Consider the following 24,457-nt stretch of genomic DNA (forward strand, 5'->3'; position numbering starts at 1 on the left):
CCTGTGTTCTCCTGTACTTCTTTAAGGGAGTTATTTATGTCCTTCTTAAAGTCCTCTATCATCATCATGAGAAGTGATTTTAATTCTGAATCCTGCTTTTCCAGTGTGATGGGGTGTTTAGCACTTCCTGTGATGATGGAACTGGGTGGTGATGATGCCATGTAACTTTGGATTCTGTTGCTTACATACTTGGGCTTGCCTTTCTTTATCTGGTTAACTCTAGTGCTACCTGCACTGACTGTCTCTGATTGGAGCCTGTCTTTCCAGTTATCTTGCTTGTGTCTGAACTCCTCAGAGTCCAAAGGCCTCTGCGATCCTGTTATCCTGAGCTCCTGGGTGGAAAAACTCCTGGAACTCAGGCTTCCTCTGGGATCCTGAAATCCTGCTGCTCTGAGTGCAGTGGTTCCTTTGCTGCTCTGAGTGGAGTGTCTTCTCTAGAAGAGCTCAGGATATGGTGTCTTCACGGGAGACCAGCTAGGTGTCTGCCCCAGCCAAAAGGACCAAGAGAGGGGAGGAACAGGAGTGGCATTCCAGAGGGTTGGGGTTTGGGTGGCTGATGAGTCCTAAGTGCCCCAGACTCACAACTGTATCTCTTGGGTGTAGGGTAGTAGGAGAGGGTTCTTACCCACTGCTCTGAGTCCAGTGGCTCCTCTAGAATGGCTCAGGATATGGTGTCTTGATCAGAACAGACCAGCTAGGTGTCTGCCGGAGCCAAAAGGAGCAAGCGAGAAGCTCTCTGTGATAGTCTAACTTCAATAAAACCCATTATGACAAATGAAACATTAAAAGTCACAGAAAACCCAACTGATAAAGTCTCTCTTCTAAAATATTTACTTCAGCAGCAATAATAATTTTCATTTGTAACTTATCTACTGGTATTAAGGGGGAAAATATCCATTAACAACTCAGTTTGTCAGAAGTTTGCTTCCCTTGCCCCTGAAAAGACCCAGTCTCAAGTGTTGAGTATGACTAGGAATCACAGATGAGAATGTTCACACGTAGATGCTGCATGGAGACAACAGTGTCATGTCTCCCAGAACCATGAAACTATAAGTTCTTCACCTATAATTAACCTAAGAATCATCAAATTTGGTGCCTCTAAAATTTAATGTGAGTGAAATCACCAGGATATTTTATTCAAATACTACTTTTTATCATTAAATTTAGATGTTATATTTTTAATTAACATCCATAGAAACTCAATTATTATGATAAATGGACTGAGCTACATTCTAATTTATAAGTCATCAGATTCTTCAGAAAATTGAGTAATTCCTAAGTGGAGGTTTATCCAAAAAGTTTGAAATCTCTTCTGATGATTTTGAAATAGAACAAAATTTAAGGACTACTGCATCAAACCTACTTGGATGACAGAGTTGGCATTACACTGAAGTGATAGGGTATCATGATGAGTCAGAACCTTTCCAAGAACAATTACAAGCCCTACAATTGTGACTGATTACAGTATTGATCATATTTGATTATTTTTATGAGGAAGGTGGAGATGGCATGAACCTCATAGATGGATGTGTACTCATTGTTTCCATTGAAGACTGGTAGAAATGGCATAAGCATAGAACCCCTTTTTGGAGGGTGAGGGATGCAAGTGGGAAATTCCTAAAGTGCTAAAGACCAAACTGTGCATGAGTTAAAATATCTCAGAACTATAACAGTACTCACTAGAATCCATCACATTTGGTGGCAGTATACCATCCTGAAAAGGACATACTCTGAAAAAAATTGCATATGACCCACTCCAAATTCAACCCAACTTGCTGTAAAGAGATCTTTGAAGAGATATATATACATGCTACTGAGAAAGATCAGGTGTACATGAGCCAATTTTATATATTTGCTAATACATGGGAAGGACCAGAATAATAAAAAATAACTCCCTTAGGGAATGTTCAAATATTTGTCAGATCAATATTTTTTAAACCCGAGATTTTGTTCCTTACAGTTGTCTTTGGCTTTCTGTTCAACACACTCTCCTTCTGCATCTTGGTTGCCATGGGGTGAACAGATTTTTTTCTCCCATATTCTTCTATTAATGTATCACCTCAATATGAGATCAGGAATTTTAAGACAAAGTCTGAAGAGCCTTGCAAGACTCAAGGAGAGAACAACTTCTTCAAGGAAACCTGCAAGGGCCAAGAAACAACCATCTTGAAACCCTTCCTCACCAGTTCCCTAACTGTAAGATCCACCTGGGGCATAAGGAACAAAAATGAGATCACAATGTCCTCTGGCCTCCATCATCTGGCCCATGGCTCTCCAAGCCTTCTTCAGGAGGTTTTTGGGTCCCCGGGTGTGCTCAGCTTAGAGCTCTCCCCAGACAATCCTCTGCCTCCTGGGACTACCCAGCAGAGGAGAGCAACATTCTGTTCCATGAGATCCATTTATTTTCCATTGTATAGTTTTGAGTCTTCATAAAAAAAATCATGTGTCCATTGATGTGTGCAGTTTTTTTTTCTGGGTCTTTGATTCAATTCCCTTGATTGACATGTCTGTTTCTATACCAGTAACATGCAGTTTTAAATCACTATTACTCTTTGGTACAGCTAGAGGTCAGTGATGGTGATTCCTACAGATGTTATTTTATTGTTCAGAATTGTTTTGGCTATGTTGATTTTTTTCCTTTGAAGTTGAGAATTGTTCTTTCAAGGTCTATAAAATTGTGTTAAAATGTAGATGGGGATTGTATTGAATCTGTATATTGCTTTTGATAAGATGGCCATTTTCACTATGTTAATCCTGCCTATCCATGAACATGGAAGATCTTTCCATCTTCTGATATCTTCTTCAGTTTCTTTCTCCAGGGACTTGAAATTCTTGCCATACAGATCTCTCACTTGTTTGGTTAAAGTTACAACTAGATATTTTATATTATTTATGGCTATTATAAAGGTTGTTGTTTCCCTAATTTCTTTCTCAGCCTGTTTATCATTTGTATAAAGGAAGACTACTGATTTCTTTGAGTTAATTTTGTGTTCGACCACTTTCCTGAAGGTGTTTATCAGCTGTAGGAGTTCTCTTGTATAATCTTTGGGTTTACTTATGTATGCTATGATAACATCCATGAATAGTGATACTTTGACTTCTTCCGTTCCAATTTATATCACTCTGATCTCCTTTAGTTGGCTTATTGCTCTAGCTAGATTTCAAGTAGTATGTTGAAGAGATATGCAGGAGTGGTTGTTCCTGATCTTAGTGTAATTGCTTTAACTTTCTCTCCATGTAGTTTGATGCTGCCTATTGGCTTGAAGTATATTGCCTTTGTTGTGTTTAGGTATGTATCTTGTATTCCTGGTCTCTTCAAGAGATTTAACATGGAAGGTTGTTGGATTTTGTCAATTTTTTCTCAGCATCTAATTAGATGTTCATGTATTTTTTTCTTGGACTTCAGTTTTGTGCAGGGTAATAAATATGGATCTATTTGTATTATTCTACATGCAGACATCCAGTTAGACTAGCACCATTTGTTGAAGTGTATGAAGAACCTCAACATAAAACCGGATATCCTAAATTTTATAGAAAAGAAAGTGAGAAATAGCGTTGAATGTATTTGTACAGGAGACTGAACAGAACACCAATGGCTCAGGCTCTAAGATCAACAATTGATAAAAGGTACCTAACAAAAATTGAAAGCTTCTGTAAGTCTAAGGACACTGTCAATAGGACAAAACAGCAGCCTACAGATTTCTTGGTGAAAGAATCTTCACCAAGCATCTGACAAAGATATAATGTGCAAAATTTATAAAAACTCAAGAGGTTAAACACCAACAACCCAAATAACTCAATTGAAAAATAGGACACAGAGCTAAACAGAGAACTCTTAACAGAAGAATTTCAAATGGCCAAGAAGTTCTTAAAGAAATGTTCAAAGTTCTTAGTCATCATGGAAATGCAAATCAAAACAACTCTGAGATTCCAGCTTATACTGATTTAAATGGCTAAGATCAAATACTCAAGTGACAGCACATGCTGGTGAGATGTGGAACAAAGAGAACACTCCTCCATTGCTGGTGGGAGTGCAAACTTGTACAACCTTTTCTCAGAAAACTGGGAAATTTTTTACCTCAAGACACAGCTATACAACTCCTGGACATATAGCCAAAAGATTTTCCTCAATTCCACAAAGACGCTTTATCACCTATGTTCATAGAAGCTTTATTCATAAAAACATTGAACTGGAAACAACCTAGATATTCTCAACTGAAGAATGGATAAAGAAAATGTAGTACATCTACACAATGGAATACTATTCAGCAATTAAAAACAAAGACATGAATTTTGCAGGCAAATAGATAATCTTGAGAATATCATCCTGAGTGTTGTAACCTAGTCCCAAAAGGACAGGCATGGTATCTATTCACTTATAAGTGGATATTAGCCATAAAATATAGGATACCTATGCTTCACTCCATAGACCAAAAGAAGCTAAGCAAGAAGGTAGGCACAAGTAAATATGCTTGAATCTCACTTAGAAGGGAGGATAAAATATTCATAAGAGGCAGATGGAGGGAGGGAACTGGATGGAAGGGGACTGGGGGAAGAAATGGGGGGATCAGGATCAGATGTGCGGAGGAACAGAGGGGTGGTCAGATGACCATGAGAATGAATGGAAATCTTCAACTGATGGGGATGGAGAGGTAGGCTACTTTTACAGGAAGAGAAAGAGACCTGGTGTAAGGGAAGTGCCCTAGATTCAATGGGAGTGTCCTTAGCTATGACTCACAGCATTAGGGATATGGAACCTGAAGAGGCGACCTCCTGAAGCTAGACAGAAACCCCAATGTAGCAATAGGAACATGAACCCTCCCACAAAAGTTTCCATACAAAATTTATCCTGTCTACAATAAATGCAAGGACAAGAGATATAACAGAGACGGAGGGAATGGCCAAACAACAATCAGCCCATATTGAGACACATACCATGGCCAAACACCAATCCCTGATACTATTTAAATGGTACTCTGATTTGTTTGCAGACAGGAGTCTTGCATGCCTGTCCTCTGTGAGGTTCCACCCTGCAGCTGATTCAGACAGATGCAGACACCCACAGCCAGTGAATGAAGCTTGGGGACTCTAGTGGAAGAACAGGAGGAAGAATTGTGGTATCTAAGTGGATACAAACTTCACAGAAAGACCAACAGAGTCAACTAACTGGACCCTTGGGGCTCTCTCAGAGACTGAACTATCAATTAAAGAACATACAAAGACTGGACCTAGGCCTGCTTGGTCTTTACTTGGGTTCCAAACAACTGAAGTGAGAGCTATCATTATTAATTATCAAAAAAGCTTGGTCTTTACTTGGGTTCCAAACAACTGAAGTGAGAGCTATCATTATTAATTATCAAAAAAGCTCTTGACTGTTTGTGGGATATGTTCTTCTAGCCAGGTTGACTTGTCTGGCCTCAGTGGGAAAGGATGCATTTGGCCTCACAGAGACTTGATGTACCAGCATTGGGGGATATGCAGGGGGATCCCACCTGCTCAGAAGAAAAGAAGAGGGGTGATGGGGGAAGGATTGTTAGAGGGGTGACTGGGAAGGGTGAAGTGAGCAGGATGTAAAATGAGTAAGTAAAAAATAATATATATAAATAAGCAAAAGAAAAGAAAGAAAATAGAGCCTTCATAGTGTGCAAAAATCTTTGGCGGTTGCACCCCTGACAGATTAATATCCAGAATACACAAACCACTCAAAAATATGAAGAACAAGAAAATAATAAACTGAATTAAAATGGATAAAAGACTACATAGAGAGTTCTCAAAAGAAGATAGTCAAATGTCCAATACACAGTTTTTCAAGTATTCAACATCCCTTACCTCAGGGTAATCAAAATGAAAATTAACTTGAAATTCCATTTTATTCAATAAGGAAAGATCATCAGAAAGAGAGCAAATGTCAACAAGAATTGGCAAGAGACCTTGTTCACTGTTGACCATGACACATCTATACAATGACACTTTGTAGGGGTTAAAAATAAATTATTGGCACACAAAATTACACAAATCTTGAATTATTAATGCCACCTCTAACCTTGTGATCAATGGTCAACTCATTCAACATGGAATTATAAAGTAATCTCACATTTATGGAGAGGGTTTGGATAACAATGGTAGTATGTACAATTAATGTTTTCATGGGAAAGTAAAAAGGCAAAATGAGTGAACAGGCATGGGAACATGGACTGCTTTCCTATTATCTCGAGGAAGCCTTAAACATGCCATCTGCTTGCCATATTCCTGTCCTTTTCACATATTGGCATGAACAGAATGCTGGATGATGAAGTTTAATTTTTTCAGAAAGTGGTATATCTGCACTGAGTCTTCTCGTGGGTAGTCTGTCATGTTAAACTGACATGCTTTCCTTTGGAAGCTCCCCAGTCTGTGTGGTTTTTTTGATAATCTCATGTTGCTTAAAATCTACCATAGGATGGGCTGTAGACATGGCTTGGCCATCAAAGACTATCCTCACATCCAAAAATGTTTAAAAAATAATGTTTTTGTAAACTTTTGTTTTGCATGAGATACTTTAAGTCATTTATAATCAGAAAAGGTCCAGATAATTTGGGATAGTGTGCTGTCTCCCTTCTTTCCTTTCCCTGCTAACAAAGTGAGCTCCAGTCAACAGAAGCCATATTCATTACCTGAATATGGACTCTTCCCATGTTTTTTGGCTTTCTTACTAGTGCTATTTTTAATTATTTTTACTTGTTGTCCTGTTTAAATTCTACCTTCTCTTAAGTAGAGGATAAAATAATCAATGGCCATAATTGGTTTCCAGCTAGAGATCCCTGTAGTAAATTGGTCTGAGAAAGGTCCTAAGTAATTACTATGCCTTACTTAATGAGTTGTACATGATCTGGACTCCTCTGGGATGCTGGGCACTTGAGGCTCAGGGATGGCAGGAGGATGTGTGCAGGGATGGTGCAGATAGGTGATTGGTACAGAGGCTGCTAGTCCTGTGTCTGCAAATAAAATGAAGGTGAACAGGATCATCAACCAGAAACTAGGACTCGACCTCAGGAGAAACAAGCAGGTGTGTTTCTATGAATCCACATGAATTTCCAGCATGATGCAGGACAGTTTTTCAGGTACAATAACATTCTTTTCCCTGTCTTCCAAGATGTCACCACACTGTACAAGTATTAGTTTCATGGTCCTCATGTAACAGCCTTCATATTGGTGGGTTCATTATAATTATTGATTATATTTTTTTCTTTCAGTATCATACCATTTCATCATAAGAGCAGCCCTGTGAGATGGAGTTCACAGCTGCTGTGCTGAAGGGTAGTTTACTATATCTTATCTTGTAGGATCTTAGCAAACTCTTAACAATATCCTCCCCATGATGAGGATTCTTCATGAGTTCACAAACCTCTGTTTTACTAGTATTGTATGAGATTATTCCTAAATGCAGTCCATCAAAAGTGACATTTTTCCAGGGCATGAATAAAATGTTTATTGAATTCAACATAAAACAAGTGGTTGATACTCTAGAGGGCAATAATAAATATCTATATAAAATTAGAGGACACTAATGAACAGAATTTCTGAAAATGAAATACTTGGATAATGAAAACAAATAAAGAAATACTTGTTACCTTCAAACAAATCAACCCAAAAGACAAATTAGAAAATAAACCAGGTTTTCATAAAGAGATTACATATTGTTGAAAACAGAAGTTCAAAACTAGCTTGTGAAAAATGGGAACTGGATATAAAGGTTTTGCCATAAAGTAGTTTTAGAGTTTGTCAAAAGTGACATTTATATCATCAAAGTGTTTGAGTAAATGTATAATGAGACCTACTTAACAAAACTCAGTGATTCTACAGGATTCAAGATGATACACAGATGTAGCAAATGTTAGAAACATATCTCTTGTGATCGTCCTGTGCCGTTTAATTTAAGAACTGTGGTTTTAACATCTAAAGAAGGCATGAAGTCCATCAGTCCATCAGTGGTAAGAGCTGATGGTGATTTCTCTGGATTCTGATCTTTGTACACATGCATACAAAACACAAATGCATTGCTCATTTACTGAAGAAGCAGAAACTGAGCTTGGTGGCCCATTTCTGTCATTCCAGTGCTCAGGGAGGAGATTCTGGAGTGTTGGTTTTTTTTTTTTTTTTTTTTTTTTTTAAGGCAGTCTGGGATACCGAAGGAGAGCATCTTTTTAAATAGTGCATAATATATTTTTCCTATATGGTTTTCCCTCTGTAATGTTTATCCACGATGCCTTAAGTGTACAAGCTCTGAATATAGCTGGACTAAATACTGTCAGTCTGTGAAGCTGCAAGCATTCATACTAGGCTGTAACATTTAGAAATCTTACTAAAATCTATTGATGTCCTGTATTGTTAACTTTGAGATGTATTATTGATTCAAATTATACATTGTTGTCAGGAATCACAGTGTGTGTGTGTGTGTGTGTGTGTGTGTGTGTGTGTGTGTGTGTTCCCATTCATGTGTCTTCTGATATAGACTGATGTTAAAGACTGATATGGCCAATATATAAAGAATTATCTAAAACACTGGAATCCCTGAGAAGAGTGGAGGTTAGAGAGTTGTATCTAAGGGAGAAGATGCAAACTTCTTCTGTAGAGAACTATATTCTTCATCTGATTGGATGATGTTCATCATGGGATGGAGTATTTCTAGTTTACTCAAAGTTCACACATTTTAATAATATTTAGAGAATTTCTGCATATCAAATAGGATTATTTAAAATTAGTATTCAGCTTGACCCATTTGATTCATAAATTAAATTAACTACCATATATAGAATAAATTTCTTAGAAATAATTCAAATGAAGACTCAGAGTAATTTTGGTACTTCTTCATTTTATAATTTATAAACACTTCATCATATCTGTGTTCTGCATCAAAATCAATTACATTTTGAAGATTAAAGCATATGGATATGATCTTTAGTCATATTGATACTTCTGAGAAGTGAAACATATGATTAACCCTAACACTGAAAAAAATACAGTAAACCTCTCATACCCATGATAGAGTATAAAATTTAGTATTAAGTATTCAAGTATTTATATTCAAATGGTAATTTTTTTACAATTGAGGTTGACCAAATCTGTATCAGTTTGAGCTTCAGGGAATCTTTACTGGCCAAATTCATGCAACATGATATAAGTATTGACCCTAGTTGGAGATTATGAATGATTGTAAACAACCAAATGGAATGCAGGTGACCTTCTCTGCATATACTTTACAACTGGTGGGAAGATAGTTTAAAGCCATAAATCAAAGTGTTAGGTGTGTGGGATATAAGTATAGGATGCTATGAGGCATGGCTGAGGTCTCACATAGTATAGGAGGACAGGGTAAGTTTAGCTGTGTATGTGACAAGCAATAACTGTTACATATGAGTGAGGATGAACCAAATGAAAGGGAAACAGAGGGAGGAAGTGAGAGGCAAGAGAACCAACAACTCTGTTGTAAACATATTGACCCCATCATTGAATGATGAGAGGAAAGCATGTGGGAATGTATAGAATGTACCGCCGACACCATTCAAAGCTGTGAGATAACAAAAGAGCATTTGTGTCCCTGATAGGAGCTTTGTCCCTATGCTCATAGAAAGAGTGGTGATCTGAAGAATAAATCAGAAAAGATGTGAAGGAACTCCTCTGTTAGAATGCCACAGTGTAAACGAAGCATGTTGAAGGAGAAGAGAAGGGTCACAAGACAGAACAAGGACATGTCTGAGTCTGCCTCTGTATTCCAGTAAAGACAAGGTGAGGTCCTGATAAATGGATAAAATCTCACAGAGAAGAATGGATTTAATAGAATGGAGGAGAGACTTTGTAGAATGTGCAATAGTAGCTCAAGTTAAGGATAGAATGAATCAATCTAAAATCAGATTTCTGATGAAGCTCTTATTGGCTTTGTTCTATGGGAGACTGGAATGGTAGGAGAACAAGGAATGCTTTGGGAAATAATAAAGTGACAGCATGAATTTCACATGGGGCTTTTGAGATTGATACCTGTCATACATGCAATGGAAGGAAGATGATTGGTTAACAGTGAAGCAGGAAGCTGTATATTACAGGGACATACAGGTCTGATTTTGAAACTGTAATATAACACATTGGAGTATACAAGATTTTCTTGAAACTTAAATTGTGTTGACAAAGTTCATTCAAATTCATTAATAACATCAAACATAAATCACAGAGCAAATTATAAACAACAATTGAGCAGGAAGCAAGAACGAGAAAAATTAGTCCATTTTTTTCATCTCAGTATAAGTGCATAGAACTATTTGGAAAATAATTGGGGATAAAAATGTGTTAAAGAAAAGCTAAGAAAAATGTTAATAATTTGAATGATTGATTGGTTGTATAGAATATATTCCCTAGATATATGTTGATTTTTTTTTTATTTTAAAGGATATGATATTTTCTCATTGGGATACTGGAGAAGAAGAATGATAATGAACAACCAGACTGTCATCACACAGTTTCTCCTCCTGGGCCTGCCCATCCCCCCAGAGCACCAGCACCTGTTCTACGCCCTGTTCCTGGCCATGTACCTCACCACCATCTTGGGAAACCTCATCATCATCATCCTCATTCTACTGGACTCCCATCTCCACACACCCATGTACTTGTTTCTCAGCAACTTGTCCTTCTCTGACCTCTGCTTTTCCTCTGTCACAATGCCCAAGTTGCTCCAGAACATGCAGAGCCAGGACACATCCATCTCCTATGCAGGTTGTCTGACACAAATGTACTTTTTTGTTCTTTTTGGAGGCCTGGAAATCTTCCTCCTTGTGGTTATGGCCTATGACCGCTATGTGGCCATCTGCCTTCCCCTTCACTACACCAGCATCATGAGTCCCAAGCTCTGTATGTGTCTGGTGCTGCTGTCCTGGGTGATTACCATGCTGTATTCCATGTTGCACACTCTACTCTTGGCTAGGTTGTCATTCTGTGAGGACAATGTTATCCGCCACTTTTTCTGTGACATAGCTGCCCTGCTCAAGTTGGCATGCTCTGATATTTATATAAATGAGCTTATGATATTTATCTTGGGAGGGCCCTTTACGGTCATCCCATTCTTACTCATTGTTGTGTCATATGTACAAATTGTCTCCTCCATTCTAAAGGTTTCATCTTCTCGGGCCATCCACAAGGTTTTCTCCACCTGTGGATCCCACCTGTCTGTGGTCTCACTGTACTATGGAACAATTTTTGGTCTGTACTTATGTCCATCAGCTAAGAACTCTACTGTGAAGGAAGCTTCGATTGCCATGATGTACACAGTGGTGACTCCCATGCTGAACCCTTTCATCTACAGCCTAAGGAACAGAGATATAAAGGAGGCCCTTATAAAAATTCTTATCAAGAAAATATCTTTATAATGGCAACAGTGATGCCATCCTCTGCCTTAAATGTGTGATTCTAGATAAACATTAAGTAAAAGCCAATGTTTTATCAGATTCTATTCTTTACATTCTTTTTATTATTATGGAAAATAGATTCTTCTCTCATACAATACATGCCAGCCACAGTTTCTCCTCCTTCCACACCTCTTTGTTCCTCCCCCAAATGTATTCCTTTTCCCTTTCTTCTGCTGAAAAGAGCTGGCCTCCAAGAGAGGACAACTAAACACCACAAAACAAAATACAGCAAATTATATATATATATATATATATATATATATATATATATATATATATATATATATCCTCATATCAAAGATGACTAAGACAACACAATGAAAGAAAAAACTCTTAAGATCAGGCAAAAGATTCAGAGATGAACCTGATCCCACTCTTTGGAGTCCCACAAAAACACCAAGCTAACAATCCTAACATATAGGCAGAGGGCCTGGTAGAGACCACTGCAGGACCCCTGCTTGTCTTTTTCAGACTTTGGCAGCCCATGTGAACCACTGATAGTATGGAACCATGTTCTCCTGGAGTATTCCATCCCCTTAGATTTCTACAATTTTTCCTCCCCATCCAGAAGTTTCCCCCATCTCTTAGGTGAGGAACCCAGTAGAGACTTCCAATTTGAACTCTTTCTGCATGTTTGGGTATGGGTCTCTGCATTTGCTCCCATCTGATGCCAGAAGAATTCTGTCTAATAACAACTGTACTATTGCCCTAGCCCTTGGCCCCTCAGCATGGTGCTTGGAGGTAAGAGATAAGGAGTGGAATCAATGACAGAAACTCTGGGAGCCAGGTAAGAAATGGACGCAGACTCATTTATTGTAGTAGTGAGGAATGCCTTTATGCCCTCTGCCCATGTCCCCTCAGTCTGTAACTGCTTGTCCCATACAGCTGGAACCAGACAATTGGCTATGCTGGTCACAAGCTCTGTCTTTGTTCATCTTCCAGTATCAGGCAGGTTCTGGAGTTAGTAAATATGAAAGCACCTGCTGCACTTGCATGGGCCATTGCAGACTGCTAGTCAGAACATGCCAACTCACTCCTTCTACATATTCACCCTTTTTCTTTTTAAAGTTGGCAGCTCAGTGGGAGCCAGAGTTCTATGCTCTGACCTTATTGGCTCCACATCAGGGGGTAATCAGCATAGGGAATCATGCCTGTCTTAGGTTGCCCTAGTTATTGGAGTCTTTCTAGCCATTGACTACAGGCTCTGGAAGGTCACCTCCTTAGAGAACATGCCAAGATGGAGCAGGTCAGCCTATTGGGAGGCCTTTTATATCTCTGAGAACCATGCCTCTATAACCTCAGGAAGGGGGCCTGTTCAGGGTATTCCAGGGCCATCAACACTTGGAGCATGGTTTTATTGATGGAGACTTGGAACAACATATGCTGCATAAGACACTTAAAGAGAATGATTACTAAGAACAGAACACCCACTAATATTGTGTAAGTATCTATCCAAGAGGGGTTAAAGGCCTTTTAAGGCCCTTACTTTAAAGTTCCATACTTTAGTGATAAAGCTCACTTCCAAGGACATAGCTGGAGGTCTAGTAAAATTTAACTTATGTATTTGTTCTCTGAAGATTATAGAATAATTGAGGAACTTTGGGGACCATGTCCTCTCAATGCAATAGGCCAACTTCAGCCTATCTGTGGTAGAATTATGTACCTGGTAAGGGGTCAGGCAGAAAAGCTTAAACCTAGAGTCACACACAAGAAGAAACATGTCCTGTACCATCTCAATTTCTTCAGACAACAGGTCAACCTGTTGTTGTAAAATATGGATGGTCCAGTAAAGATGTTGTTTAAGCATTTCCTGTGCCTAGAAGGCATCAGAAGAATGAAACACTACTCTGTCTAGCATTTCTACCATTGTCACATTTTGCATCAAGGCCACTGTCTTTGTAGTTGTCCCCACTACAGCTGCCAAGATGGCAATAATGATGGCCACTGTGATGCCAAAATCATGTTTGACCTGTCCTAAGATTTGTAAGTGAGTTTTAGACACCTAAGTGATAACATGGGAATGAGTTGTATTAGCCACAGGTATCCCTGTCACAGCAGGTTCACATAGGAGAATGGCCAATTTGGTATGGTAGGACCAGCATGCCACTAGATGGCATGGTGGAGAACAGTTTAGCACTTCTTAGAAGTCAGAAGCATTTGTGAGGAGAAAGAAGAATGAGAAAAGTGAATGAACACATACTGGGGTGTGGGGCAGTGGACCATGAAAGAAAGCCTGGTCCTTGGTTGAGCTGAAGGCTTGAAGCCCCAGAGACTCTGAAGGGATGGTAGGAGCTTTGCCTGCTCCTGGCACCAGGCCCCTGTCATGTAGCTGCAGCTCCCCATAGATTTGTGGTCATCAGTCACATAAGAGCAATGCCCCAAGCCCTTCCACATGTAGATGAGGCATCCCTTACATATTAGACCAAGATAATAGGAAAAGATCTGAGACCTGTGGTCATGTAGGCTCAAGACAGAGATCTCCATGCAAACAGGGTACCTAGAAGCCTGGAGGGTGTTGCCAATACATTGAGATTTGCCATGGGAGGCATGGAGAAGACCTGTGCTTACAAAACCACAGTCTAATCTCCTGTAGAAGGCCTCTCTCTACTCCCAGCCACAACTGCCACCAAGCCAACAGTCATCAAGCCAAGGACTCTCCCTGTGAGACAAGCCAAAGACCCCTTCCCTCCCATCCTGGGCTAGATGCAGTTCACAGCCCCCAACTCCATTCTTTGCTTTTCTGCTGCTCTCAGCAACACCTGGGTGTCCAAAGGTCTGAGAACCACACAGCCCAGTCTCTTCACAGGCCTGGGGACTCACAAGCCAGCTCTGGCTTTCCTACACCTCAGACTGAGTTTTCCCACCCCTAAGCAGTGCATCAGCACTTCCCTACAGCCTAACTCCCGCCAGGCACAGTGTGGTACAAATGCAGTCAAACTCCCCACATCCCACCTCCCCAAGCAGTCTTGTCCAGTGGCAGAGCGGTCATGGGTCCAACATAACACTACACTGGGGCAGGGGCCCAATTAATCTGGGATGGTGTTATTATCTTTACATTCATACCATTACCAGGTGGATCAGTAAAGTCTCATTAAAGATAATACTACCCCTTAACCGAAAGAGGGGGTGCAGGTCAATATTCCTTTTAAGGCCCCACAAATGCCCCCAGTTTCCCAGAATGGTATCATATCTAGTCTGGGTGGATGTTCTAAGGGGATATGGCTGGTCCTCATCCAGTAGGAACCACCACAGCCCTAAGGTATAGGGGGACACATAAGAATCATTGAAGTTAACAGTACATACCGCAAAATCCTGGACTCAGCAAGAGGCAGGTATAGGTTGACAATGTTCCCATGGGATTGGAAGTTCAACTATGGTAGGCAGTCTACTTTTAGGGAGACAGTGAGAAGGAGTAGGGTGATAGATACGCCCCTGAGGTAAAAAGGAAGCAGGGCCAGCATAGGGCCAAATACAGGGAAAGTGTCTTCATACCCAGCATCTTCCCTGCAGTTTTATTGCCATGAAAATCCCCTGTTGTGGAGTTCTTGAGTTAAATACAAGGGGATCCCTCAGCTTCTATTACAAAGCAGATGGTCCTAGCTACAGGCCAAGTGCTGGTAATCATCTGAGTTGCATCTATAAGGTCCATGAATGGACGTGTCAGTGTGGTGTTAGTCATAAAAAGTGCAAGGTATGCAGGGAAACCTGAGCCAAAGGGCAATAATGGGGGTGGCAAAGGCACAAGGGCCTACAACTCCTCACACATACAGCGAGAGAGTAGAATGAAGAGAAGAGTCAGACTCCCCCAGCATCCATGGTCCTCTATGATAGGTCTCATATCCCTCACTGCCACCCATAGCTGTATTGCAATCCCTGAAGAAAACCACAATCATAACCTCACCCCTGTGTCAGGAGAGGGACAGGTGGGTAGCTGCCATTATGAGGTAAGAGGGTTTCTTTACCTAACCGGGGGAAGAAGAGTGTTGCAAGGCTAAGTGTTTATAAGCAGGGCTAAGGCCCTTATCAAAGGTAAGAAAATTCATGTGAAAAGGGGCTTCTACCAAGGCCAGATGCAGGTCAGGCTTAGCCTCAGATGATGTGACCTTTGCCAGTAGAACTTTTAGAGATCTGTTGGTCCTCTCCACAGTGACCTGTCCTTGTGGGTTGTAGGGAATGCCAAAGGAGGAATCAACTTTCCAGGAGATCAGGAAATCAGCAAGTTGTCTAGAATAGGCAGGGCCATTAACAATTGTTAAAGCCCAAGGCACTTCCATTACCTGCACAGCCAACTTAGGGGCCTTAATCACATGGGAAGCTTTTTCTCCAGCAAGCGCCAGAGCATAGGCATAAGAGCAGGTGTCTACTATTACGAGCACATAGTGGAGCTTCTCAAGTGGAGGATAGTGAATAACGTCCATCTGCCATATGGTGTTGGGTAATAGGCCTCTGGAATTCGTGCACCTCATCCCCGATTGAGGGGACCTAGGGACATCAGAGGTGTACAAGTGGCACAGGAATGTGCCAGATTTTTGCACTGAGACATTGAGAGCCCTGGGATGAGTTTGTAAAGGCTCTATGGGGACAGGTGAAATTGTTGGTGTAGCATCCAGGCCTGTTCTAGGAGCTCAGGGTCCACAATCACAATCATGCATCCATTTGATCATTCCCCCAAGCCAAGGCACTGGGGATCCCTGGATGGGACCTAACATGGGACATGTACCAAGGTTGGGCTCTTTGCTGTAGTGGCTCCTGGAGCGTGGTCATTGTCAGATGGAGAGGGTTCAAGTGCTTTTTAATCTGGGAGAAGGGAAGTACACAGGCCACCTAAACTGCACATTGACTATCAGAAAAAAAAAAACATTAACAACCTCATCCTGGCATATCTCAGGAATCTTTACTATCTCCATTAGCTCTCCAGCTGAACTGACCCAGGGTTGGGTAGTAGTCGGGTAACATCCCCAACAGGGAGCTGTATCAAGATGCTATATCTGAGCTTGTTACAGACAGAGAAAGCAAGGATGACTCCTCCCACTCCTGGTGAAGAGAAGGGGAAGCTATGAGGCATAATCATGAAGGGGAGTAGAGGGGTAGGTGGTTGTCTAATGCCCTGGGAATCCAGTCACCGTTTCCTGAAAGTTAATTGAATTTGACCAGAGGGACTGGGAGTGCCTCACTGAGAAAGGCAAAAAGATTTTATCTGACTCTCAACTGTAGGTCCTCCTGGCCACTGCCCATGCTTTAAGGCTGAAGCAGAAGGTCAATTAAAATTTGGAATTGATCTTGTGGAGGGCAGAGTAGAGTTGGTGTAGCCACATCAGAGAGCCATCCTGCCAAAGTGCACCCATCTTCAGGGTTGCCTCCATTTGTGTTTTTTTATTACTTCTATTTTTATTTTTGGGTCTTAGACAATTTTATCCATTTCCTTCACCCGTTAGATTGTATTTTCCTGTATTCCTTTAACGAGTTTATTTGATTCCTCTTTAAGGACTTCTACCTGATGGTGTTTTCCTGTATTTCTTTATGGGAATTATTTATATCCTCTTTAAAGGCCCCTACCATCTTCGTGAGATGGGATTTAAAGTCAAAATCTTGCTCATCATGTGTGTTAGGATATCCAGTGCTTTTTGTAGTGTGAGAGCTGGGCTCTGATGGTGCCATATTTTGTTTGCTTCTGTTGATTATATTCTTGTGCTTGTCTTTTGCCCTCTGGTTGTCTCTGGTATTGGCTGGCATGGATGTCCTAGGTTGGACCAGGCCTCCCTGGAGGCAGTTGGAGCTGTATGTCCCAGATCAAAGCAGTACTCCTGAGAGGCATGTGGGGCTGGGGTCTACAGGGGGGGATATTCTAGACTGCAAGTGTAGGTGTGGACAGGAAGGAAAATGGAGCTCTGACATGGAAGCAGAGCCCACAGTTACTGCACTTGCACAGGTTCTAGCAGATGGGGGGATTGAGTAGGGGATCTCACCTGTGTGTCCCAGGTTAGAACAGTCCTCCCAGGAGGCAGAAGGAGCTGGGGGGTGGGGGAGGGCAGTAAACTAACCTAGGACTGTCAAGTTAGTCATCTTTAAGTGCCCCAAAAAGGTTAGACCAATAAGGATCAAAATTCCAGAGGTTTGAAAGTTTATGTTTTATTATCATGGACAGACCTTCTTCCAACAGATGACTGCCAAGTTCATGAAACTATCCTGAAGGAAAGAATTATAAACACTATCTATGGCCCTATGAACAATGGTAAATGAATACAACATAGACTTACAAAGTCATCTCACATATGTGAATGGGGGATGAATACTGGTAGTAGTAGATACAATTGCCATTTTCATAGAGGTAAGAAGATAAAATGAGTGAACAGACACAGACACATGGACTGCTTTCCTATTGGCTTGGGGAAGCCTTAAACATGCCATCTGCTTGCCATATTCCTGTCTTTCTCACATATTGGAACATATAGAATGTTGGGGGATGACGTTTAAAGTTTTATAGGTTATATATCTGATCTAAGACCTCTGTCATGTAGAATTGAGATGTTGTCCTTGGAAGCCTTCCCTGAGTGTGTGGTTTTATATGGTCTCATTCTGCTTAAAAACTATTGTTGGGTGGGCTGCAGAGATGGCTCAGCAGCTAAAGGCTAGGTTCAAAACTAAAAATATAAAAACTACTGATGTTTGTTGTGTAATTTTTTTCTTGATTGAGACACATTAAATTATTAACAATCAGAATAATGGCTGGTAAGCTGAGGTGGTTTTCAGTCACCCTTCTTCACTCCTCACCCATAATAAAGTGGATTCCAGTCAAGCAGACAGCCTGTTCATTACCCAAGCAGACAATGAGTATGATTCTTTTCATGCTTTTTTTTTTCTCTTGGTGCTACTATTTATTTCTTTTGTTAGTTTTCTTTGTTGTTATTCTTTTAAGTCTACCTTGCACTACATGTAGGAAGGAGTGATTGGTGATTATAATTGGTCTCCACTGTAGATCGCTGAGGAAAATTGGTCCTAGAAAGACCTTAGGTAATTATTTTGTCTTTAGTTCATTATACAGACTCTGGAATCCTCTGGGATGTAGGACCCATAAGGTCCAGAGATGGCAGCAGGGGGTGTGGGTAGGGACAGTGCAGATAGGTGATGAGTACAGAAGCTGCAATTCCTGTGTCTGCAATATTAAGGTGAGTAGGATTATGAACCAGAAACTTTGACTTGGCCTCAATAGAGCAAGTACATTCAGAAAAATAAGCAGATGTCTTGCTATGAATCCACATGAATTTCCAGTGTGATGCAGGACAGTTTTTGAGGTATGATAACATTCTTCTTTTCTCTGTCTCCAAGACTGCACCGCTGTGCAAGTATTTTTTTATAGTCATCATGTAACCCCTTTCATATTGATGGGCTCCTTAAAATTACTCATTTTTTCTCTCAGAATCCTAGCATTTCAACACAGGGGCAGCCCTGTGAGGTGGGGTTCGGTGGTGTACTGCTGAAGGGTTGTTCACTATTCACCTGTAGGGTCTTCACAAGCTCTGAACAATTATGATGATCTAGTTTATCTGTACAAGTTCACAAATCTCTGTTTTACTTGTATTGAGTGAAAGTATCCTAAGTGCTGTCCATCAAGGTTACATTAATATCATCTATGTGGTCATGTAAATAAGAGCTACTCGCCGGGCAGTGGTGGCACACGCCTTTAATCCCAGCACTTAGGAGGCAGATGCAGGCAGATTTCTGAGTTCGAGGCCAGCCTGGTCTACAGAGTGAGTATCAGGACAGCCAGGGCTACACAGAGAAACCCTGTCTCGGAAAAAACAAAAAATAAGAGCTACTCAACCAAACTCAGTGCTTCTACAGAGTCCAAGGAGATAGAAAACTGTAGAAACAGTTCCCTTATGATTTTCATGTGCTGTTTCATTTGAAAACTGTGGACTTAAGGTGTAAAGAAAGTATGAAGTCCATTGGCCCATCAGTGGTAATAGTTGGTGGTGATTTCTGTGGATTCTGATCTTTGCACACATGCATACAAAACACATAAGGAGTGTTCATTACATGAGAAGCAGAAACTAGGCATTGTGGCACATTCATGTCATCCCAGTGTTCAGAACACAAATGCAGCAGTATTGCATTTTTGAGGCTGAGCTGGGGTACATACAGATAACATTTTTTAAGTTATGTTTGGTTTTCTCCTACATGGTTTCCCCTCTGTAATAATAATCCCCAATGTCTAAGTGTGAAAAATCTGAATTCAGCTGCAACAAACACTGTCAATCTGTAAATATGCAAGCAATCAGAATAAGTTTTACCATTTGAGAGAAAGTTGCTGAGGTTCGTTGACATTTCTTTAGTTTTTTCAGCTTTGAGAGATGTGACAGATTCATTAGACAGTGTTGTCCAGAATCAAAGAATGTCTAGGGTGAGTGTGTGTGTGTGTGTGTGTGTGTGTGTGTGTGTGTGTGTGTGTCTATTCATGGGATTTAGGACACAGAATTGATAGTGTTAGAGACTGATAAGGGAAACATTTGAAGAACTATCTAGATTATTGGAGTCCCTGAGAATTATAGAGGTTAAACACTTGTAACTAAGGCAGAAGATGCAAACTTTTTCTCTAATAAACTTTCCTTTTTCCCTAATTGCTTCATCTGTATGCATGAAGCTCAGCAAGAGATGAAGTATTAGTTGTTTACTCAGTCTATAGATTTTAATGCTATTTAGAGAATATCTATATAGAAACTAGGATTTGTCCTGACAAAGTGGGAGCCAGTTAAACATAAGCCTTGATTGTTACCTAAACAAAGAATGAGTGTGCACCTTTCCATACTTTGTTTGACTCTATTTTTGCTATTTCTTTCTTTATTTTGTTTGTTGTTGCTGCTGTTGTTATTGTATAAATTCTACCTTCTCATAAGTGTAAGAAGGAGAGATTGATGATTATAGTTTGTTTCCATAGAGATCCCTGAGGTAAATCATTCCTAGTAAGGTCCTGCGTAATTACTAACTTTAATGAGTTATTCAGGATCTGGACTCCACTAGAATGCAGGGCTCCTAAGGCCCAGGGATGGCAGCAGCAGTGGGGTGTGAGTAAGGATGGTATTGATAGCTGATGAGTACAGAGGCTGCTATTCCTGTGTCTGCAAATGAAATGAAGGTGAGCAGGATCATGAAGAAGAAGCTATGACTCTGCTTCAGCAGAGCTGAGGCCATTCAAGAAAATGGGCAGATGTCTTGCTGTTAATCCACATAAATTTCCAGAGTTATCATGACCGTTTTCTTGGGTTTACAGATTTCTGACAAAAAAAAAAAAAAAAAAAAAAATTCAGTTTTTTTTTTTTTTTTTTGCTGTACTATGACAGACTGGAGAGGTAAGAGAATGAGGAGTGCTTTAGAAACAATAAACTGAAGACATGAATTTCACTTGGGCCTTTTGAGCTTCTGATGCCTGTTATACAAGCAGTGGAAGGAGGATGATTAGTTAACAGTGGAACAGAAATCTGTATGTTACAGGGACGTGCACATCTGAGTTTGAAATGCTAACTTAGGCACTGGGATATGTGAGATTTTTCTGAAATTTATATAAAATTATGATGGTAAAGTTTAAGCAAATTCTTCAAGAACATCTTCAAGAATATGCAAAATAATAGCAAATTACAAATGAACAAACAACAATTACCCAGGATGAGTAGGTAGCAGGAGAGAAAAGCATTAGTCTATTTTGTCTCTCAGTAGAAATGGCACAGAACTGTCTAGAAACGGATGAGATATTGGAACCTATCAAAGAAAAATTGAAAATTATTAATGATTGTTATGATTACAAGCATTAGGAGTTTTGAGATTATAATTACTGTCACTTAGAAGGAGAATAAAATAGTCATAGGAGACAAATGGAGGGAGGAAACTGGGTGGGAGAGAGTATGGGTAGGGAAATGGGGAGGGTTGGAATCAAGTGTGGAGAGAAACAGGAGAGAGGGCCAGAGGGCCAGAAGAATAAATGGAAATTGGCAGCTGGTGTGGGTAGGGGGTGGGAGTCATCTTCATGACATGCCAGAGACCTGGGATGAGGGAGACTCCCAGGAGTTTATGGGGGTGATTTTAGCTTAGACTCCTAGAGTGATCATATGAAGTGGCCACCTCCCAAATCCAGGAAGAACCCCCAGTGGAGAGATAAGAACAACAACCCACCCACAAAACTTTTGACCCAAAATTTGTCCTTTCTACAAGAAATGCAAGGGCAAAGATGGAGCAGAGACTGAAGGAATAGCCAACCAATAACTGACCCAAATTGGAACCCATCCCAAGGGCAAGCACCAGTCTGTGATGCTGTTAATTATACTGTTATGCTTGCAGACAGAAGTCTAGCATAACTGTCCTCAGAAAGCCTCCACCCAGCAGCTGACTGAAACAGATGCAGAGGCCCACAGCCAAACATTGGACACAGCTCAGGGAATCTTATGAAAGAGTTGAGTGAAGGACCCAGGGTCCTGGAGGGCACAGAAGCCCCACGAGAAGACCAACAGAGTCAAATAACCTGGACCCTTGGGGACTCTCAGAGGCTGAACCACCAACCAAAGATCATACCCTGGCTGGACCTAACCTCCCACCACCACACTCACATAGGTAACAGATGTGAAGTTCAGTCTTCATGTGGTTCCACCAACAAATGGAGCAGGGGCTGTTCCTAAAGCTGTTGGCTGTTTGTGGTTTGAATACCCCTAACTGAGCTGATTTGTCTGGCCAGAGTGGGAGAGGATGTGCACAGTCCTACAGAGACTTCAAGTGCCAGGTTGGGGGATACCTGGGAGGTGCTTCACCTTCTCAGAGGAGAAGGGGAGAAGAAGTGGGGGAGAGTACAAAGGACCATGTAAGGTGGGTACCCAGAGGGAGGCAGTGATCCAGATCTAAAAGTGAATGAATAAATTAATTAATGGAGAAAAATATAATTTCTATGATGACTGGCAGATCAATTGTTGTAGAACATGTATCATAGATAAATGTTCATTTTTATTTTGAATTTTAGAGGACAATGATATTCACTCATTAGAATATTGGAGATGAAGAATGATAATGAACAACAAAACTGTCATCTCTCAGTTCCTCCTCCTGGGCCTGCCCATCCCCCCAGAGCACCAGCACCTGTTCTATGCCCTGTTCCTGGTCATGTACCTCACCACTGTCCTGGGGAACCTCATCATCATCATCCTCATTCTTCTGGATTCCCATCTCCACACACCCATGTACTTGTTTCTCAGCAACTTGTCCTTCTCTGACCTCTGCTTTTCCTCTGTCACAATGCCCAAGTTGCTCCAGAACATGCAGAGCCAGGACACATCCATCTCCTATGCAGGTTGTCTGACACAAATGTACTTTTTTGGTTTTTTTGGAGGCCTGGAAATATTCCTCCTTGTGGTCATGGCCTATGACCGCTATGTGGCCATCTGCCTTCCCCTTCACTACACCAGCATCATGAGTCCCAAGCTCTGTATGTGTCTGGTGCTGCTGTCCTGGGTGATTACCATGCTGTATTCCATGTTGCACACTCTACTCTTGGCTAGGTTGTCATTCTGTGAGGACAATGTTATCCGCCACTTTTTCTGTGACATAGCTGCCCTGCTCAAGTTGGCATGCTCTGATATTTATATAAATGAGCTTATGATATTTATCTTGGGAGGGCCCTTTACGGTCATCCCATTCTTACTCATTGTTGTGTCATATGTACAAATTGTCTCCTCCATTCTAAAGGTTTCATCTTCTCGGGCCATCCACAAGGTTTTCTCCACCTGTGGATCCCACCTGTCTGTGGTCTCACTGTACTATGGAACAATTTTTGGTCTGTACTTATGTCCATCAGCGAATAACTCTACTGTGAAGGAAGCTTCGATTGCCATGATGTACACAGTGGTGACTCCCATGCTGAACCCTTTCATCTACAGCCTAAGGAACAGAGATATAAAGGAGGCCCTTATAAAAATTCTTATCAAGAAAATATCTTTATAATGGCAACAGTGATGCCATCCTCTGCCTTAAATGTGTGATTCTAGATAAACATTAAGTAAAAGCCAATGTTTTATCAGATTCTATTCCTTACATTCTTTTTATTATTATGGAAAATAGATTCTTTTCTTCTCACATACAATACATGCCAGCCACAGTTTCTCCTCCTTCCACACCTCTTTGTTTCTCCCCCAAATGTATTCCTTTTCCCTTTCGTCTGCTGAAAAGAGCTGGCCTCCAAGAGAGGACAACTAAACACCACAAAACAAGATACAGTAAATATATATATATATATATATATATATATATATATATATATATATATATCCTCATATCAAAGATGACTAAGACAACACAATGAAAGAAAAAACTCTTAAGATCAGGCAAAAGATTCAGAGATAAACCTGATCCCATTCTTTGGAGTCCCACAAAAACACCAAGCTAACAATCCTAACATATAGGCAGAGGGCCTGGTAGAGACCACTGCAGGACCCCTGCTTGTCTTTTTCAGATTTTGGGAGCCCATGTGAACCACTGATAGTACGGAACCATGTTCTCCTGGAGTATTCCATCCCCTTAGATTTCTACAATTTTTCCTCCCCATCCAGAAGTTTCCCCCATCTCTTAGGTGAGGAACCCAGTAGAGACTTCCAATTTGAACTCTTTCTGCATGTTTGGGTATGGGTCTCTGCATTTGCTCCCATCTGATGCCAGAAGAATTCTGTCTAATAACAACTGTACTATTGCCCTAGCCCTTGGCCAGCATGGTGCTTGGAGGTAAGAGATAAGGAGTGGAATCAATGACAGAAACTCTGGGAGCCAGGTAAGAAATGGACGCAGACTCATTTATTGTAGTAGTGAGGAATGCCTTTATGCCCTCTGCCCATGTCCCCTCAGTCTGTAACTGCTTGTCCCATACAGCTGGAACCAGACAATTGGCTATGCTGGTCACAAGCTCTGTCTTTGTTCATCTTCCAGTATCAGGCAGGTTCTGGAGTTAGTAAATATGAAAGCACCTGCTGCACTTGCATGGGCCATTGCAGACTGCTAGT

General features: G+C 40.8%; 2 protein-coding genes across 6 annotated transcripts; both read left to right on the forward strand.

The window, feature by feature from the left end:
* The first annotated feature begins 6,813 nt into the window (after positions 1-6,813).
* LOC117711067 (olfactory receptor 1468-like) lies at positions 6,814-11,471 on the forward strand. Of its 4 annotated transcripts, none has more exons than XM_076935239.1 (3): positions 6,818-7,100; positions 9,585-9,765; positions 10,420-11,471. In XM_076935239.1, exon 3 carries the CDS (start codon positions 10,458-10,460, stop codon positions 11,391-11,393), a length of 936 nt encoding a protein of 311 aa, XP_076791354.1. In that variant the 5' UTR covers positions 6,818-7,100; positions 9,585-9,765; positions 10,420-10,457; the 3' UTR covers positions 11,394-11,471. The 4 variants fall into 4 exon arrangements, with proteins under 4 accessions (XP_034362360.2, XP_076791354.1, XP_076791356.1 ...); XM_076935241.1 differs by having other exon boundaries at positions 9,608-9,765; XM_076935240.1 differs by having other exon boundaries at positions 6,818-7,045.
* A 7,032-nt stretch (positions 11,472-18,503) lies between these two features.
* Positions 18,504-23,486, forward strand: LOC117711070 (olfactory receptor 1468-like). 2 transcript variants are annotated; one of them, XM_076935242.1, is made up of 2 exons: positions 18,504-18,598; positions 22,432-23,486. In XM_076935242.1, exon 2 carries the CDS (start codon positions 22,473-22,475, stop codon positions 23,406-23,408), a length of 936 nt encoding a protein of 311 aa, XP_076791357.1. In that variant the 5' UTR covers positions 18,504-18,598; positions 22,432-22,472; the 3' UTR covers positions 23,409-23,486. The 2 variants fall into 2 exon arrangements, with proteins under 2 accessions (XP_076791357.1, XP_034362362.1); XM_034506471.2 differs by having other exon boundaries at positions 18,588-18,724.
* The last annotated feature ends 971 nt before the right edge of the window (positions 23,487-24,457 follow it).

This window comes from Arvicanthis niloticus, chromosome 6, assembly GCF_011762505.2.
Source record: "Arvicanthis niloticus isolate mArvNil1 chromosome 6, mArvNil1.pat.X, whole genome shotgun sequence".
NCBI classification, from domain to species: domain Eukaryota; kingdom Metazoa; phylum Chordata; class Mammalia; order Rodentia; family Muridae; genus Arvicanthis; species Arvicanthis niloticus.

What these genes read in the sequence shown, in the direction of transcription:
- LOC117711067 (XM_034506469.2), top strand. Translation starts at nt 7,079, where the DNA reads ATGATGCAGGACAGTTTTTCAG. An exon ending in GATGCAGGACAGTTTTTCAG is followed by an intron (nt 7,101 to 10,419) that starts GTACAATAACAT and finishes TTTATTTTAAAG; the next exon opens with GATATGATATTTTCTCATTG.
- LOC117711070 (XM_076935242.1), top strand. Translation starts at nt 22,473, where the DNA reads ATGATAATGAACAACAAAACTGTCATCTCTCAGTTCCTCCTCCTGGGC.